Source organism: Oncorhynchus clarkii, chromosome 13 (assembly GCF_045791955.1).
Source record: "Oncorhynchus clarkii lewisi isolate Uvic-CL-2024 chromosome 13, UVic_Ocla_1.0, whole genome shotgun sequence".
Taxonomy (NCBI): Eukaryota; Metazoa; Chordata; class Actinopteri; order Salmoniformes; family Salmonidae; genus Oncorhynchus; species Oncorhynchus clarkii.
Window position 1 is genome coordinate 7,940,288 of NC_092159.1, and position 19,835 is coordinate 7,960,122.

General features: G+C 53.1%; 1 protein-coding gene across 1 annotated transcript in view; it reads left to right on the forward strand.

Moving 5' to 3' along the window:
* LOC139423662 (tuberin-like) overlaps positions 1 to 19,835 on the forward strand; it is a 39,150-nt gene that overhangs the window by 13,416 nt on the left and 5,899 nt on the right. The window contains exons 9-17 of the mRNA XM_071175270.1: positions 1,774 to 2,028; positions 3,230 to 3,472; positions 6,260 to 6,340; positions 8,283 to 8,440; positions 14,435 to 15,072; positions 15,174 to 15,252; positions 15,968 to 16,054; positions 17,168 to 17,354; positions 17,728 to 17,867. Coding sequence (XP_071031371.1) covers positions 1,774 to 2,028; positions 3,230 to 3,472; positions 6,260 to 6,340; positions 8,283 to 8,440; positions 14,435 to 15,072; positions 15,174 to 15,252; positions 15,968 to 16,054; positions 17,168 to 17,354; positions 17,728 to 17,867 — 1,868 coding nt within the window. The remainder of the gene's footprint in view (positions 1 to 1,773; positions 2,029 to 3,229; positions 3,473 to 6,259; positions 6,341 to 8,282; positions 8,441 to 14,434; positions 15,073 to 15,173; positions 15,253 to 15,967; positions 16,055 to 17,167; positions 17,355 to 17,727; positions 17,868 to 19,835) is intronic.

The following is a 19,835-nucleotide window of genomic DNA, read 5'->3' on the forward strand; positions in this document are numbered from 1 at the left end:
ATCAGAGTACGATCCATGTCAGGTAGGAAAAGGAGGAACTCTCTGTCTCTCACTCTCTATCCTTCTCTCTATCTCTCACTCTCTATCCTTCTCTCTCTACTGTCATCAAAGTATGATCCATTGAAGGTAGGAAGATGAGGAACTCTCTGTCTCTCACTCTCTATCCTTCTCTATCCTTCTCTCTCTCTACTGTCATCAGAGCACGATCCGTGTCAGGTAGGAAGAGGACGTTCTCTCTATCTAGCTATCTATTCTATACACTACATGATCTAAAGTATGTGGTGAACATCTCATTCCAAAATCGTGGGCATTAATATTGAGTTGGTCCCCCTCCACTCTTCTGGGAAGGCTTTCCACTAGATGTTGGAACATTGCTGCTATAACAGCCTCCACTCTTCTGGGAAGGCTTTCCACTAGATGTTGGAACATTGCTGCTATAACAGCCTCCACTCTTCTGGGAAGCCTTCCACTAGATGTTGGAACATTGCTGCTATAACAGCCTCCACTCTTCTGGGAAGGCTTTCCACTAGATGTTGGAACATTGCTGCTATAACAGCCTCCACTCTTCTGGGAAAGCTTTCCACTAGATGTTGGAACATTGCTGCTATAACAGCCTCCACTCTCCTGGGAAGGCTTTCCACTAGATGTTGGAACATTGCTGCAGGGACTTGCTTCTGTTCACCCACGAGCATTAGTGAGGTCGGACACTGATGTTATGCGATTTAGGCCTGGCTCGCAGTTGGTGTTCCAATTCATCTTAAAGGTGTTTGATGGGGTTGAGGTCAGGGCTTTGTGCCCGCCAGTCAAGTTCTTCCACACCAACCTTGACAAAACCATTTCTGCATGGATCTCGCTTTGTGCACAGGGGCATTGTCATGCTGAAACAGGAAAGGGCCTTCCCCAAACGATTACCACAATTTTGAAAGCACAGAGTCCTCTAGAATGTCATTGTATGCTGTAGTGTAAAGATTTCCCTTCACTGGGACTAAGGGGCCTAGCCCGAACCATGAAAAACAGCCCCAGAAAACAGCCCCCTCCACCAAACTTTACAGTTAGCACTATGCATTGGGGCAGGTAGCGTTTTCCTGGCATCCACTAAACCCAGATTTGTCCGTCGGGACTGCCAGAGGGTGAAGTGTGATTCATCACTCCAGAGAACGCGTTTCCACTGCTCCAGAGTACAATGGTGGAGAGCTTTACACCACTCCAGCCGACGCTTGGCATTGCGCATGGTGATCTTAGACTTGTGTGCGGCTGCTCGGCCATGAAAAACCATTTCATGAAGCTCCCAACGAACAGTTCTTGTGCTGAGTTTGCTTCCAGAGGCAGTTTGGAACTCAGAAATGAGTGTTGCATCCGAGGACAGCACTCGGCGGTCCCGTTCTTTAAGCTTGTGTGGCCTACCACTGCGCGTCTGAGCCGTTGTTGCTCCTTGACGTTTCCACTTCACAATAACAGCACTTACAGTTGACCAGGGCAGCTCTAACAGGGCAGAAATTTGACGAACTGACTTGTTGGAAAGGTGGCATCCTATGATGGTGCCACGTAAGTCACTAAGCTTTTCAGTAAGGCCATTCTACTGCCAATGTTTGTCTTTGGAGATTGCATGGCTGTTCTGTAATGTTCTGGGGCAACGGGCGTGGCTGAAATAGCTGAATCCACTAATCTGAAGGGGTCTCTCTATCTCTCCTTCGTTCCATGTAAGGTAGGGATGGTGATATGTCACTAATTCCTCCTTCTCTCCACCTGTTCTTTCTCCTTCTCCCCCCTCAGGTGGCCATGCCCTCCGTGCAGGTCCAGCCCAGAGCCTCAGCCCCCTGGTCTCACCCTCTGAGGGGGGAGAGCTGTGTGGTGTCCCCCTCTCTCCCCCCTCCTCCTCCTCCGGCCCCTGTCTGGATGGCCTGGAGCCCCCCTCTCCTTCCCCCTGTGCTCCCCCTAAGGACCCCCTCAAAGACAAGCCCAGCCTGGCAGAGTTCCTGCCCATTCTGACCCAGGGATGGGCTGAGATCTTCATACGCAGACCCTCAGGTAAACACACACACACACACACACCTGTTGAATAACTTCCTCTTCATCTGTTTACACACGGAAGATACAGACCATTTTAGATTATTTTCTCTCTTTTCTTCTCCATCTCTCTTCCTCTGACCTGACTAATTCCAATCACATCAAATTGATTTATAAAGCCCTTTTTACATCAGCTGAGATCTCAAAGTGCTGTACAGAAACCCAGCCTAAAACCACAAACAGCAAGCAATGCAGGTGTAGAAGCACGGTGGCTAGGAAAAACTCCCTAGAAAGGCCAAAACCTAGGAAGAAACCTAGAGAGGAACCAGGCTATGTGGGGTGGCCAGTCATCTTCTGGCTGTGCCGGGTGGAGTTTATAACAGAAAATGGCCAAGATGTTCAAATGTTCATAAATGACCAGCATGGTGGAATAATAGTAATCACAGTGGTTGTCGAGGGTGCAAGGTCAGCACGGCCAGGTGGACTGGGGACAGCAAGGAGTCATCATGCCAGGTAGTCCTGACGCATGGTCCTAGGGCTCAGGTCCTCCGAGAGAGAGAGACAAAGAAAGAGAATTAGAGAGAGCATACTTAAATTCACACAGGACACCGGATAGGACAGGAGAAGTACTCCAGATATAACAAACTGACCCTAGCCCCCCGACACAAACTACTGCAGCATAAATACTGGAGGCTGAGACAGGAGGGGTCAGGAGACACTGTGGCCCCATCCAATGATACCCCCGGACAGGGCTAAGCAGGAAGGATATAACCCCACCCACTTTGCCAAAGCACAGCCCCCACACCACTAGAAGGATATCTTCAACCACCAACTTTCCAGCCTGAGACAAGGCAGAGTATAGCCCACAAAGATCTCCGCCACGGCACAACCCAAAGGGGGGCGCCAACACAGACAGGAAGATCACATCAGTGACTCAACCCACTCAAGTGACGCACCCCTTTGGTTAATTGGTTAATTCCTAAAAGTCTAAGTCATTGGAGGTGGGGGGTGCTAAGCTGACATATGGAATGGTGTTATGATGTCATACTGTGGATCATTTAGCTATTTGATATTAAAAAAAACGTTAGGACCCCGTTTACGTGATAAGACCGATTTTCGCTTAAACTGACGGATTTTGATGGGGATTTTGTGATGTGACTTAGATTGACACACCGGGGCGTCATTGGACTCCAGGGGGGTAATTGACTTCTCTCCTGTCCAGGTAACACCAGCTGGTTGATGTGTCTGGAGAACCCTCCCAGTCCCTTCTCCTCTGAGCTGGGTAACATGCCTCTCCAGGAGCTGTCCTCTGTTCTCATGGCCATGGAGGGGGTCAAGGAGCCCCCCACTCAGACTGCCAGCGCCCCCGCCAGCACAGCCACCCCCGCTCCGACCCCCGTAGCCCTTAACCCCCCTGGACCCATCCAAGGGGGCAAGCCTGGACTCATCCAGCGCTCTAACACAGGTGAGGAGGGAGAGGGAGGGGAGGGGGGTGTTGGATATTATAAGTGTGTGTTGATGGGAGGGGACAGTGTGTGTGTTGGTGGGAGGGGACAGTGTGTGTTGGTGGGAGGGGTCAGTGTGTGTGTTGGTGGGAGGGGACAGTGTGTGTGTTGGTGGGAGGGGACAGTGTGTGTGTTGGTGGGAGGGGACAGTGTGTGTGTTGGTGGGAGGGGACAGTGTGTGTGTTGGTGGGAGGGGATAGTGTGTGTTGGTGGGAGGGGACAGTGTGTGTGTTGGATTGTGTGTGTGTTGGTGGGAGGGGACAGTGTGTGTTGGTGGGAGGGGACAGTGTGTGTTGGTGGGAGGGACCAGTACAGCTCCCCAGTCCTCACCCAGTACAGCTCCCCAGTCCTCACCCAGTACAGCTCCCCAGTCCTCACCCAGTACAGCTCCCCAGTCCTCACCCAGTACAGCTCCCCAGTCCTCACCCAGTACAGCTCCCCAGTCCTCACCCAGTACAGCTCCCCAGTCCTCACCCAGTACAGCTCCCCAGTCACCACCCAGTACAGATCCCCAGTCACCACCCAGTACAGCTCCCCAGTACAGCTCCCCAGTCACCACCCAGTACAGCTCCCCAGTCACCACCCAGTACAGCTCCCCAGTACAGCTCCCCAGTACAGCTCCCCAGTCACCACCCACTACAGCTCCCCAGTCACCACCAGTACAGCTCCCCAGTACAGCTCCCCAGTCACCACCCAGTACAGCTCCCCAGTCACCACCCAGTACAGCTCCCCAGTACAGCTCCCCAGTCACCACCCAGTACAGCTCCCCAGTACAGCTCCCCAGTCACCACCCAGTACAGCTCCCCAGTCACCACCCAGTACAGCTCCCCAGTCACCACCCAGTACAGCTCCCCAGTCACCACCCAGTACAGCTCCCCAGTCACCACCCAGTACAGCTCCCCAGTCACCACCCAGTACAGCTCCCCAGTCACCACCAGTACAGCTCTCCAGTCACCACCCAGTACAGCTCCCCAGTACAGCTCCCCAGTCACCACACAGTACAGCTCCCCAGTCACCCCCAGTACAGCTCTCCAGTCACCACCCAGTACAGCTCCCCAGTCACCACCAGTACAGCTCCCCAGTACAGCTCCCCAGTCACCACCCAGTACAGCTCCCCAGTCACCACCCAGTACAGCTCCCCAGTCACCACCCAGTACAGCTCCCCAGTCACCACCCAGTACAGCTCCCCAGTCACCACCCAGTACAGCTCCCCAGTCACCACCCAGTACAGCTCCCCAGTCAGCACCAGTACAGCTCCCCAGTCACCAACAGTACAGCTCCCCAGTCACCACCCAGTACAGCTCCCCAGTCACCACCCAGTACAGCTCCCCAGTCACCACCCAGTACAGCTCCCCAGTCACCACCCAGTACAGCTCCCCAGTACAGCTCCCCAGTCACCACCAGTACAGCTCCCCAGTACAGCTCCCCAGTCACCACCCAGTACAGCTCCCCAGTCACCACCAGTACAGCTCCCCAGTCACCACCCAGTACAGCTCCCCCAGTACAGCTCCCCAGTCACCACCAGTACAGCTCCCCAGTCACCACCCAGTACAGCTCCCCAGTCACCACCCAGTACAGCTCCCCAGTCACCACCAAGTTTTTGAGAAGGAACTCCTGCTGTACTTTACTGAACATGAATGAACCTCCGTCCAGTCTGCTCTCCTCTCTCTGTTCTCCTGTCTCTCCTCTACTCTCTCTGCTCTCCTCTCTCTCCTCTCATCTCTCTGTTCTCCTGTCTCTCCTCTACTCTCTGCTCTCCTCTCTCTGCTCTCCTCTCTCTGCTCTCCTCTCTCTCCTCTCCTCCCTCTCCTCTCCTCTCTCTCCTCTCCTCTCTCTGCTCTCCTCTCTCTGCTCTCCTCTCTCTGCTCTCTCTCCTCTCCTCTCTCTGGTCTCTCCTCTCCTCTCCTCTCTCTGGTCTCTCCTCTCTCTCTTCTCTCTGCTCCCTCTCCTCTCTCTGGTCTTTCCTCTCTCTGGTCTTTCCTCTCTCTGGTCTTTCCTCTCTCTGGTCTCTCCTCTCTCTGGTCTCTCCTCTCTCTGGTCTCTCCTCTCTCTGGTCTCTCCTCTCTCTGGTCTCTCCTCTCTCTGGTCTCTCCTCTCTCTGGTCTCTCCTCTCTCTGGTCTCTCCTCTCTCTGGTCTCTCCTCTCCTCTCCTCTCCTCTCCTCTCCTCTCCTCTCTCTCCTCTCTCCCTTCTCCCTTATCCTCTCTCTCCTCTCTCTCCTCTCCTCTCTCTCTCCTCTCTCCTCTCCTCTCTCTGCTCTCTGGCCCTCATGAACAAGTAGAGTCTAAGTTTAGATGCTCCACAGATTCACTAATCTCTATATCATCAGGATCAGTCAAATGTCCTTTCATTTAGTAGCTGGGTGATTTGTAGATCGAATCATAGATGCACCTTGTTCAGGTTGATCCTCGTGAACAAACACTGTTTCTTGTTCCGGTTTGGTAAGATGAAATGGTGCTAGACTTCTCTCACAAACAGATCACACACACATCGCTAGTTCCATCATTGTCTGTCGTGTGTTTCACATATATTGTGTTACTAGTTCCCTATTTTATATATTGTGAATTTCATTTGGTATTTTATCCACTATCTTATTTTTTTCTCATATTTTAATTCCTACTGTTTTCCCTCCACTGTAAATTCATTTTATCCTCATCTTTTTTTGGATTGCTTTATTATTCTTCCATTTCCTGTCATGCTAATTTGTGATTGGCTCTGCTGTGTTGAATGGCGACCTGGCTCGTCCAGTGGGCTCTCTCTCCTCTCTGGGTCTGTCCTTCGCCCCGCCCCCAGTTCCGGTTCGGCTCCAACGGAGCATTTCCTGGGCAGGTACAAGCAGCGTGGCCACGCCCCCAACACGAGCCTCACCCCAAACCAGTGGTGGCACTTTAAATGTGAGGATGGGCTCATTGTAACGGAACAGTAACAGAATGAATGAATGGTAAATCAAACCCGTCCATCCATCTATTCCATCCATTACTGTGAGCGCGTCCTCCCCTCACCAGCCTCCTATGCCCCAACATATGTGTGCCCCCCCACGTCCCGTGTCATCACGTGTCACTAACATGTCGGGCCACCACTGGAGAGAGATGATGACACACACAAACTCACGGGCCAATCGTTTCAATCTATTAATCAACCCGCCGCCAAGATGAATCAATCCTATGACTGGATTTGTTCATGATAATTTAATGACACTTTTGATGGTTTTCTAACATGTGACCCCCTTGTCCTGTGGCCCTGGAATGTACTTCCTGTCTCCTTTTTTCTTTTAACCTCTAACCTCCTGACTCTTCACCCCATGACATCGTCATAGAGGTTATGCATGTAACATAGTCAAGACAGACCTCATCCAGGACACAAACACTTCTTTCTGGCTTCTCTGCTGGCCATTTTGTGTTAGGGATATCATTCTGGTCACCATTCTGTGTTAGGGATATCATTCTGGTCACCATTCTGTGTTAGGGATATCATTCTGGTCACCATTCTGTGTTAGGGATATCATTCTGGTCACCATTCTGTGTTAGGGATATCATTCTGGTCACCATTCTGTGTTAGGGATATCATTCTGGTCACCATTCTGTGTTAGGGATATCATTCTGGTCACCATTCTGTGTTAGGGATATCATTCTGGTCACCATTCTGTGTTAGGGATATCATTCTGGTCACCATTTTGTGTTAGGGATATCATTCTGGTCACCATTTTGTGTTAGGGATATCATTCTGGTCACCATTTTGTGTTAGGGATATCATTCTGGTCACCATTTTGTGTTAGGGATATCATTCTGGTCACCACACCACCCAATAATGTCATGTTTTGTGAGGTGTCATGGTGCTAAGTGTTCATTGTAATATTCTGTTGCTGTCAGTCGTGGGTATACTGTATCCTACAGTATACCCACCGACCGACCGACCACACGTGTTTGAAGACGCATCAAATAGATGTTACCAATGATGATGTTACCAATGATGATGTTACCAATGATGATGTTACCAATGATGATGTTACCAATGATGATGTTACCAATGATGATGAGCCAATGACTGATATGCTGCTGCCTGCAAGTCTGCTCTTTGATCTGTCTCCCTGCGTGTGTGTGTGTGTGTGTGTGTGTGTGCGCCTGCCTGACTGAGTTACTGATTCTGTTTGATCACTGATCGATACGTGTAATGCTTCTGATTCTGTTTGATCTCTGTGTGTGTGTGTGTGTGTGTGTTTAGGAGGTGTGTGACCACTTAGTGGTGGTCTGGTATACTACAGGTGGTAGTTTGTAAATTAACATAAGGGTGCAAAGTAGAGGTAGTTTAGTGTGTGTTTTTGTCGGTTTTTTTTCTGTGAGTTTTTTGTTTCTTTGTCGTGTGTGTGTGTTTTATTACTTGTGTGTTTATTAAATGTGTTCATTAATGATGTTTTTCTGTGTATGCTGTTGCGTTCGTTGCCGTGGGTATCTGTGTGTCCCTCGTCCCCTCTCCTCTCGGTCGCCCCCTGCTGTAGACTCTGTGGTATCTGTGTGTCCCTCGTCCCCTCTCCTCTCTGTCGCCCCCTGCTGTAGACTCTGTGGTATCTGTGTCCCTCGTCCCCTCTCCTCTGTTGCCCCCTGCTGTAGACTCTGTGTCCCTCATCCCCTCTCCTCTCTGTCGCCCCCTGCTGTAGACTCTGTGTGTCCCTCGTCCCCTCTCCTCTCTGTCGCCCCCTGCTGTAGACTCTGTGGTATCTGTGTGTCCCTCGTCCCCTCTCTAACCCTCTCCTCTCTGTCGCCCCCGGCTGTAGACTCTGTGGTAGTGCTAGAGGGGACAGGGGTCAGGGGCCACGTAGACTACCCCTCTGATTGCCCAGAGGCGGAGAAGTTTGAGGCCATGCCCTCTGAACCCATCTACATCGCTGCTGACAAGTTCACCAAGGCCCTGCCCCCTAGAACACTCAGCAGGGTGAGTAGTACACTACAGACAGGGTGAGTAGTACACTACAGACAGGGGGAGTAGTACACTACAGACAGGGGGAGTAGTACTCTACAGACAGGGGGAGTAGTACTGCTACAGACAGGGGGAGTAGTACTGCTACAGACAGGGGGAGTAGTACTGCTACAGACAGGGGGAGTAGTACTGCTACAGACAGGGGGAGTAGTACTGCTACAGACAGGGGGAGTAGTACTCTACAGACAGGGGGAGTACAGGGGGAGTAGTACTCTACAGACAGGGGGAGTAGTACTCTACAGACAGGGGGAGTAGTACCCTACAGACAGGGGGAGTAGTACCCTACAGACAGGGGGAGTAGTACCCTACAGACAGGGGGAGTAGTACCCTACAGACAGGGGGAGTAGTACTCTACAGACAGGGGGAGTAGTACTGCTACAGACAGGGGGAGTAGTACTCTACAGACAGGGGGAGTAGTACTCTACAGACAGGGGGAGTAGTACTCTACAGACAGGGGGAGTAGTACTCTACAGACAGGGGGAGTAGTACACTACAGACAGGGGGAGTAGTACTCTACAGACAGGGGGAGTAGTACTGCTACAGACAGGGGGAGTAGTACTGCTACAGACAGGGGGAGTAGTACTGCTACAGACAGGGGGAGTAGTACTGCTACAGACAGGGGGAGTAGTACTGCTACAGACAGGGGGAGTAGTACTGCTACAGACAGGGGGAGTAGTACTGCTACAGACAGGGGGAGTAGTACTGCTACAGACAGGGGGAGTAGTACTGCTACAGACAGGGGGAGTAGTACTGCTACAGACAGGGGGAGTAGTACTGCTACAGACAGGGGGAGTAGTACTGCTACAGACAGGGGGAGTAGTACTCCTACAGACAGGGGGAGTAGTACTGCTACAGACAGGGGGAGTAGTACTCTACAGACAGGGGGAGTAGTACTGCTACAGACAGGGGGAGTAGTACTCTACAGACAGGGGGAGTACAGGGGGAGTAGTACTCTACAGACAGGGGGAGTAGTACTGCTACAGACAGGGGGAGTAGTACTCTACAGACAGGGGGAGTAGTACTCTACAGACAGGGGGAGTAGTACTCTACAGACAGGGGGAGTAGTACTGCTACAGACAGGGGGAGTAGTACTCTACAGACAGGGGGAGTACAGGGGGAGTAATACTCTACAGACAGGGGGAGTAGTACTCTACAGACAGGGGGAGTACAGGGGGAGTAGTACTCTACAGACAGGGGGAGTAGTACTGCTACAGACAGGGGGAGTAGTACTGCTACAGACAGGGGGAGTAGTACTGCTACAGACAGGGGGAGTAGTACTGCTACAGACAGGGGGAGTAGTACTGCTACAGACAGGGGGAGTAGTACTCCTACAGACAGGGGGAGTAGTACTGCTACAGACAGGGGGAGTAGTACTCTACAGACAGGGGGAGTAGTACTGCTACAGACAGGGGGAGTAGTACTCTACAGACAGGGGGAGTACAGGGGGAGTAGTACTCTACAGACAGGGGGAGTAGTACTGCTACAGACAGGGGGAGTAGTACTGCTACAGACAGGGGGAGTAGTACTCTACAGACAGGGGGAGTAGTACTCTACAGACAGGGGGAGTAGTATTGCTACAGACAGGGGGAGTAGTACTCTACAGACAGGGGGAGTACAGGGGGAGTAGTACTCTACAGACAGGGGGAGTAGTACTCTACAGACAGGGGGAGTACAGGGGGAGTAGTACTCTACAGACAGGGGGAGTAGTACTGCTACAGACAGGGGGAGTAGTACTCTACAGACAGGGGGAGTACAGGGGGAGTAGTACTCTACAGACAGGGGGAGTAGTACTCTACAGACAGGGGGAGTACAGGGGGAGTAGTACTCTACAGACAGGGGGAGTACAGGGGGAGTAGTACTCTACAGACAGGGGGAGTAGTACTGCTACAGACAGGGGGAGTAGTACTCTACAGACAGGGGGAGTACAGGGGGAGTAGTACTCTACAGACAGGGGGAGTACAGGGGGAGTAGTACTCTACAGACAGGGGGAGTAGTACTCTACAGACAGGGGGAGTAGTACTGCTACAGACAGGGGGAGTAGTACTCTACAGACAGGGGGAGTAGTACTCTACAGACAGGGGGAGTAGTACTCTACAGACAGGGGGAGTTGTACTCTACAGACAGGGGGAGTAGTACTCTACAGACAGGGGGAGTTGTACTCTACAGACAGGGGGAGTAGTACTCTACAGACAGGGGGAGTAGTACTGCTACAGACAGGGGGAGTACAGGGGGAGTGGTACACTACAGACAGGGGGAGTGGTACTCTACAGACAGGGGGAGTAGTACTCTACAGACAGGGGGAGTAGTACTCTACAGACAGGGGGAGTAGTACTGCTACAGACAGGGGGAGTGGTACACTACAGACAGGGGGAGTGGTACACTACAGACAGGGGGAGTGGTACTCTACAGACAGAGGGAGTGGTACTCTACAGACAGGGGGAGTAGTACTCTACAGACAGGGGGAGTAGTACTCTACAGACAGGGGGAGTAGTACTCTACAGACAGGGGGAGTAGTACTCTACAGACAGGGGGAGTAGTACTCTACAGACAGGGGGAGTAGTACTCCACAGACAGGGGGAGTAGTACTGCACAGACAGGGGGAGTAGTACTCTACAGACAGGGGGAGTAGTACTGCTACAGACAGGGGGAGTAGTACTCTACAGACAGGGGGAGTAGTACTCTACAGACAGGGGGAGTAGTACTCTACAGACAGGGGGAGTAGTACTCTACAGACAGGGGGAGTAGTACTGCTACAGACAGGGGGAGTAGTACTCTACAGACAGGGGGAGTAGTACTGCTACAGACAGGGGGAGTAGTACTGCTACAGACAGGGGGAGTAGTACTCTACAGACAGGGGGAGTAGTACTCTACAGACAGGGGGAGTACAGGGGGAGTAGTACTCTACAGACAGGGGGAGTAGTACTCTACAGACAGGGGGAGTACAGGGGGAGTAGTACTCTACAGACAGGGGGAGTACAGGGGGAGTAGTACTCTACAGACAGGGGGAGTACAGGGGGAGTAGTACTCTACAGACAGGGGGAGTAGTACTGCTACAGACAGGGGGAGTAGTACTCTACAGACAGGGGGAGTACAGGGGGAGTAGTACTCTACAGACAGGGGGAGTAGTACTCTACAGACAGGGGGAGTACAGGGGGAGTAGTACTCTACAGACAGGGGGAGTACAGGGGGAGTAGTACTCTACAGACAGGGGGAGTAGTACTGCTACAGACAGGGGGAGTAGTACTCTACAGACAGGGGGAGTACAGGGGGAGTAGTACTCTACAGACAGGGGGAGTACAGGGGGAGTAGTACTCTACAGACAGGGGGAGTAGTACTCTACAGCACGGGGGAGTAGTACTCTACAGACAGGGGGAGTAGTACTCTACAGACAGGGGGAGTAGTACTCTACAGACAGGGGGAGTAGTACTGCTACAGACAGGGGGAGTAGTACTGCTACAGACAGGGGGAGTAGTACTCTACAGACAGGGGGAGTAGTACTCTACAGACAGGGGGAGTAGTACTCTACAGACAGGGGGAGTAGTACTCTACAGACAGGGGGAGTAGTACTCTACAGACAGGGGGAGTAGTACTCTACAGACAGGGGGAGTTGTACTCTACAGACAGGGGGAGTAGTACTCTACAGACAGGGGGAGTAGTACTGCTACAGACAGGGGGAGTACAGGGGGAGTGGTACACTACAGACAGGGGGAGTGGTACTCTACAGACAGGGGGAGTAGTACTCTACAGACAGGGGGAGTAGTACTCTACAGACAGGGGGAGTAGTACTGCTACAGACAGGGGGAGTGGTACACTACAGACAGGGGGAGTGGTACACTACAGACAGGGGGAGTGGTACTCTACAGACAGGGGGAGTGGTACTCTACAGACAGGGGGAGTAGTACTCTACAGACAGGGGGAGTAGTACTCTACAGACAGGGGGAGTAGTACTCTACAGACAGGGGGAGTAGTACTCTACAGACAGGGGGAGTAGTACTCTACAGACAGGGGGAGTAGTACTCCACAGACAGGGGGAGTAGTACTGCACAGACAGGGGGAGTAGTACTCTACAGACAGGGGGAGTAGTACTGCTACAGACAGGGGGAGTAGTACTCTACAGACAGGGGGAGTAGTACTCTACAGACAGGGGGAGTAGTACTCTACAGACAGGGGGAGTAGTACTCTACAGACAGGGGGAGTAGTACTGCTACAGACAGGGGGAGTAGTACTCTACAGACAGGGGGAGTAGTACTGCTACAGACAGGGGGAGTAGTACTGCTACAGACAGGGGGAGTAGTACTCTACAGACAGGGGGAGTAGTACTCTACAGACAGGGGGAGTACAGGGGGAGTAGTACTCTACAGACAGGGGGAGTAGTACTCTACAGACAGGGGGAGTACAGGGGGAGTAGTACTCTACAGACAGGGGGAGTACAGGGGGAGTAGTACTCTACAGACAGGGGGAGTACAGGGGGAGTAGTACTCTACAGACAGGGGGAGTAGTACTGCTACAGACAGGGGGAGTAGTACTCTACAGACAGGGGGAGTACAGGGGGAGTAGTACTCTACAGACAGGGGGAGTAGTACTCTACAGACAGGGGGAGTACAGGGGGAGTAGTACTCTACAGACAGGGGGAGTACAGGGGGAGTAGTACTCTACAGACAGGGGGAGTAGTACTGCTACAGACAGGGGGAGTAGTACTCTACAGACAGGGGGAGTACAGGGGGAGTAGTACTCTACAGACAGGGGGAGTACAGGGGGAGTAGTACTCTACAGACAGGGGGAGTAGTACTCTACAGCACGGGGGAGTAGTACTCTACAGACAGGGGGAGTAGTACTCTACAGACAGGGGGAGTAGTACTCTACAGACAGGGGGAGTAGTACTGCTACAGACAGGGGGAGTAGTACTCTACAGACAGGGGGAGTAGTACTCTACAGACAGGGGGAGTAGTACTCTACAGACAGGGGGAGTAGTACTCTACAGACAGGGGGAGTAGTACTCTACAGACAGGGGGAGTAGTACTCTACAGACAGGGGGAGTAGTACTCTACAGACAGGGGGAGTTGTACTCTACAGACAGGGGGAGTAGTACTCTACAGACAGGGGGAGTAGTACTGCTACAGACAGGGGGAGTACAGGGGGAGTGGTACACTACAGACAGGGGGAGTGGTACTCTACAGACAGGGGGAGTAGTACTCTACAGACAGGGGGAGTAGTACTGCTACAGACAGGGGGAGTGGTACACTACAGACAGGGGGAGTGGTACTCTACAGACAGGGGGAGTGGTACTCTACAGACAGGGGGAGTAGTACTCTACAGACAGGGGGAGTAGTACTCTACAGACAGGGGGAGTAGTACTCTACAGACAGGGGGAGTAGGACTCTACAGACAGGGGGAGTAGTACTCTACAGACAGGGGGAGTAGTACTCTACAGACAGGGGGAGTAGTACTCTACAGACAGGGGGAGTAGTACTCTACAGACAGGGGGAGTAGTACTCTACAGACAGGGGGAGTAGTACTGCACAGACAGGGGGAGTAGTACTCTACAGACAGGGGGAGTAGTACTGCTACAGACAGGGGGAGTAGTACTCTACAGACAGGGGGAGTAGTACTCTACAGACAGGGGGAGTAGTACTCTACAGACAGGGGGAGTAGTACTCTACAGACAGGGGGAGTAGTACTCTACAGACAGGGGGAGTAGTACTTCTACAGACAGGGGGAGTAGTACTGCTACAGACAGGGGGAGTAGTACTGCTACAGACAGGGGGAGTAGTACTGCTACAGACAGGGGGAGTAGTACTCTACAGACAGGGGGAGTAGTACTCTACAGACAGGGGGAGTACAGGTGGAGTAGTACTCTACAGACAGGGGGAGTAGTACTGCTACAGCCAATAGATTATGGCAGGTGGTTTTTGGGAGACATTGATGTTTTTCATCCGTTCTTCCCCTCAGTCCTCCTCCAGTTCCAGCCAGGAGGATGAGAAGTCCACCCTGGAGGAGGTGAGTGAGGGGTTCATCCCCATCGACCAGCCCCCCCTGGCCCCCTCCACCCCGGGCAGCCAAGGCCCAGAGCTCCCCTTCCAGACCCAGACCCAGAACCAGCCTGAGACCCAGACCCTCAACAAGTCCAGCTCCTCCCCTGAGCTCCAGACCCTACCAGAGGCCTTCCCCAAGACCACAACAGGACCCGGGGCCGGAGGAGGAGAGGCACCCGGGGTTCGGTCCCCCTCGGAGGCGAAGAGCCAGCCACAACAGCCCCCGGTGGAGAAAGAGATGGAGAAGGTGGAGAGTGGAGGAGGGGTGAACAGACAGAATCAGAGTGGGGATACCACCCCAGTGACAGGGGGGTTGTCTGGGACATCGGGAGGAGGAGGAGATTCCTCTTCCTCGCAGGGAGTCAGGATGAGGTTGGAGTTCCCAGCGCCCCACCAGCCTGGACCCCTGTCCCCCAGCGGAGGGCACCGTCCCAGGGGTCACACCATCTCAGTGTCGGCCCCCTCCTCCAGGAGAGAGAGGATAGGAGGAGACGCGTACCACACCACCCGGCCCGGACCCACCAACACTGAGAAGACCAGTGGACTCAGTCCCAGGTTATATACACACACACACACACACACACACACACACACACACACACACACACACACACAGAGCCTTTCCTAATGCTTTTCTCTCTCCCCCTGTCCTGTAGTTTTGTGTTCCTTCAGCTCTACCACTCTCCCTTCTTTGGCAACGAGGCCAACAAGCCTCTCCTGCTGCCCAAGTCCCAGGTGAGTGTGTGTGTGTGTGTGTGTGTGTGTGTCTTTCTCCTCCAACTCTCTCTCGCTCTCTCCTCCAACACTCTCTCGCTCTCTCCTCCAACACTCTCTCGCTCTCTCCTCCAACACTCTCTCGCTCTCTCCTCCAACTCTCTCTCGCTCTCTCCTCCAACTCTCTCTCGCTCTCTCCTCCAACTCTCTCTCGCTCTCTCCTCCAACTCTCTCTCGCTCTCTCTTCCAACTCTCTCTCGCTCTCTCCTCCAACTCTCTCTCGCTCTCTCCTCCAACTCTCTCTCGCTCTCTCCTCCAACTCTCTCTCGCTCTCTCCTCCAACTCTCTCTCTCTCGCTCTCTCCTCCAACTCTCTCTCTCTCGCTCTCTCCTCCAACTCTCTCTCTCTCGCTCTCTCCTCCAACTCTCTCTCTCTCGCTCTCTCCTCCAACTCTCTCTCTCTCGCTCTCTCCTCCAACTCTCTCTCTCTCGCTCTCTCCTCCAACTCTCTCTCTCTCGCGCGCTCTCTCCTCCAACTCTCTCTCTCTCGCGCGCTCTCTCCTCCAACTCTCTCTCTCTCGCGCTCTCTCTCCTCCAACTCTCTCTCTCTCGCGCTCTCTCTCCTCCAACTCTCTCTCGCGCTCTCTCTCCTCCAACTCTCTCTCTCTCGCGCTCTCTCTCCTCCAACTCTCTCTCTCTCCCCCCTAGCTGATCGACAGTGTCTCTCTCTCTCTTAGCTGATCGACAGAGCGGTGAAGGTTTTGGACCAGATGCCTCCGTATGATACCCATAAGATTGGAGTGGTGTTTGTCGGAGCTGGACAGGTGAGACCAGATGAATCTAAACATTTCCTGCAATCCATATATTGCCATGGGGTGGAGAGAGATGTTTGTGATCAAATTCCTACAATTCTACACACTTTGCCTCGGGGCTTGGAGAAGATCGATGGGGGCCAATCGGTCTGGAATTCAACCATGATTATTACAGGTTTGGGTAGCCGGCCTCTAGACTAACTACAGGTTTGGGTAGCCGGCTGCTAGACTAACTACAGGTTTGGGTAGCCGGCTGCTAGACTAACTACAGGTTTGGGTAGCTGGCCGCTAGACTAGCTACAGGTTTGGGTAGCTGGCCGCTAGACTAGCTACAGGTTTGGGTAGCCGGCCGCTAGACTAGCTACAGGTTTGGGGAGCTGGCCGCTAGACTAGCTACAGGTTTGGGGAGCTGGCCGCTAGACTAGCTACAGGTTTGGGGAGCTGGCCGCTAGACTAGCTACAGGTTTGGGGAGCTGGCCGCTAGACTAGCTACAGGTTTGGGTAGCTGGCCGCTAGACTAGCTACAGGTTTGGGTAGCTGGCCGCTAGACTAGCTACAGGTTTGGGTAGCTGGCCGCTAGACTAGCTACAGGTTTGGGTAGCTGGCCGCTAGACTAGCTACAGGTTTGGGTAGCCGGCCGCTAGACTAACTACAGGTTTGGGTAGCCGGCCGCTAGACTAACTACAGGTTTGGGTAGCCGGCCGCTAGACTAACTACAGGTTTGGGTACAACCAAAACAACCTTTAATGAACGGACTTTCTCCCTCCCCCTTTCCCTCTCTCCTTCCTCCCCCTCTCTCCCTCTCCCTCTCTCCTTCCTCCCCCTCTCTCCCTCTCCCTCTCTCCTTCCTCCCCCTCTCTCCCTCCCCCTTTCCCTCTCTCCCCCCCTCTCTCCCTTTCCCTCTCTCCCTCTCCCTCTCCCTCTCCCTCCACTTTCCCTCTCCCTCCCCCTTTCCCTCTCTCCTCCCCCTTTCCCTCTCTCCCTTTCCCTCTCTCCTCCCCCTTTCCCTCTCTCCTCCCCCTTTCCCTCTCTCCTCCCCCCCCTCTCTCCCTTTCCCTCTCCCCCCCCCCCCTCTCTCCCTTTCCCTCCCCCTCTCCCTCTCTCCTTCCTGCTCCCTACCCCCAGGTATTCAACGAGGTGTCCATCCTGTCCAATGAGTATGGTTCTAACCGCTACGCTGGCTTCCTGACCGGCCTGGGGAAGCTGATCCACCTGAAGGACTGTGATCCAGACCAGATCTTCCTGGGGGGTCTAGACCAGTATGGAGATGACGGGGAGTTTACCTACTGCTGGCACGATGACATCATGCAGGGTGACTGTATTTCTACTTACAGGTGTTACTCTGTACCCCAGGGTTCAGGTGATGCCCAACAGAGGGGTCAGTCTGTCTGTACTCCCACTAACCCCCCTCTCCTCCTCTCCTCAGCCATCTTCCACATAGCCACCCTGATGCCCAACAGAGGGGTCAGTCTGTCTGTACCCCCACTAACCCCCCTCTCCTCCTCTCCTCAGCCATCTTCCACATAGCCACCCTGATGCCCAACAGAGGGGTCAGTCTGTCTGTACCCCCACTAACCCCCCCTCTCCTCCTCTCCTCAGCCATCTTCCACATAGCCCCCCTGATGCCCAACAGAGGGGTCGGTCTGTCTGTACCCCCACTAACCCCCCTCTCCTCCTCTCCTCAGCCATCTTCCACATAGCCACCCTGATGCCCAACAGAGACAGTGATAAAGGCTGCTGTAACAAGAAGAGACACATTGGAAACGACTTTGTTATGGTGGTTTACAACGACTCAGGAGAGGAGTACAAACTGGGGACCATCAAGGTACGCTCTCACTCACTCACTCACTCACTCACTCACTCAGACACTCAGACACTCAGACACTCAGACACTCAGACACTCAGTCACTCACTCACTCACTCACTCACTCACTCACTCACTCACTCACTCACTCACTCAGACACTCACTCACTCACTCACTCAGACACTCACTCACTCACTCACTCACTCACTCACTCACTCAGACACTCACTCAGACACTCACTCAGACACTCACTCAGACACTCACTCACTCAGACACTCACTCACACACTCACTCACTCAGACACTCACTCACTCAGACACTCACTCACACACTCACTCACACACTCACTCACTCACTCACTCACTCACTCACTCACTCAGACACTCACTCAGACACTCACTCAGACACTCACTCAGACACTCAGACACTCACTCAGACACTCACTCACTCACTCACTCACTCACTCACTCACACACTCACTCACTCACACACTCACTCACTCACACACTCACTCACTCACTCACTCACTCACTCACTCACTCACTCAGACACTCACTCAGACACTCACTCAGACACTCACTCAGACACTCACTCACTCAGACACTCACACACTCACTCACTCACTCAGACACTCACTCACACACTCACTCACACACTCACTCACTCACTCACTCACTCACTCACTCACTCACTCACTCACTCACTCACTCAGACACTCACTCAGACACTCACTCACTCAGACACTCACTCACTCAGACACTCACTCACTCAGACACTCACTCAGACACTCACTCACTCACTCACTCAGACACTCACTCGCTCGCTCGCTCGCTCGCTCGCACGCTCGCTCGCTCGCTCGCTCGGACGCTCACTCACTCGCTCGCTCGCTCGCTCGCTCGCACGCTCGCTCGCTCGCTCGCTCGCTCGCTCGCTCGGACACTCACTCAGACACTCACTCACACACTCGCTCACTCAGACACTCACTCAGACACTCACTCACTCAGACACTCACTCACACACTCACTCACTCAGACACTCACTCACACACTCGCTCGCACACTCGCTCGCTCGCTCACTCACTCAGACACTCACTCAGACACTCACTCAGACACTCACTCAGACACTCACTCAGACACTCACTCAGACACTCACTCACTCAGACACTCACTCACTCAGACACTCACTCACTCAGACACTCACTCACACACTCACTCAGACACTCACTCACTCACTCACTCACTCACTCACTCACTCACACACTCACTCACTCACTCACTCACTCACTCACTCACTCAGACACTCACTCAGACACTCACTCAGACACTCACTCAGACACTCACTCACTCAGACACTCACTCACTCAGACACTCACTCACACACTCACTCACTCAGACACTCACTCACACACTCACTCAGACACTCACTCACTCACTCACTCAGACACTCACTCAGACACTCACTCAGACACTCACTCAGACACTCACTCAGACACTCACTCAGACACTCACTCAGACACTCACTCACTCAGACACTCACTCACACACTCACTCACTCACTCACTCACTCACTCACTCAGACACTCACTCAGACACTCACTCAGACACTCACTCAGACACTCACTCAGACACTCACTCAGACACTCACTCACTCACTCACTCAGACACTCACTCACTCACTCAGACACTCACTCACTCACTCACTCACTCACTCACTCACTCACTCACTCAGACACTCACTCACTCACTCACTCACTCAGACACTCACTCACTCAGACACTCACTCACTCACTCACAGGCAGACAAACACACCCACTTTTGTTCTTTATGTTCATTTTGATTAAATAATGATAACTCTTCTATATTATTTTTCCTCTCTCCTCCCTCTCCCCCTCATCTCTCTCCTCCCTCTCCCCCTCATCTCTCTCCTCCCTCTCCCCCTCATCTCTCTCCTCCCTCCCTCTCTCTCTCTCCTCCCTCTCTCTCTCTCTC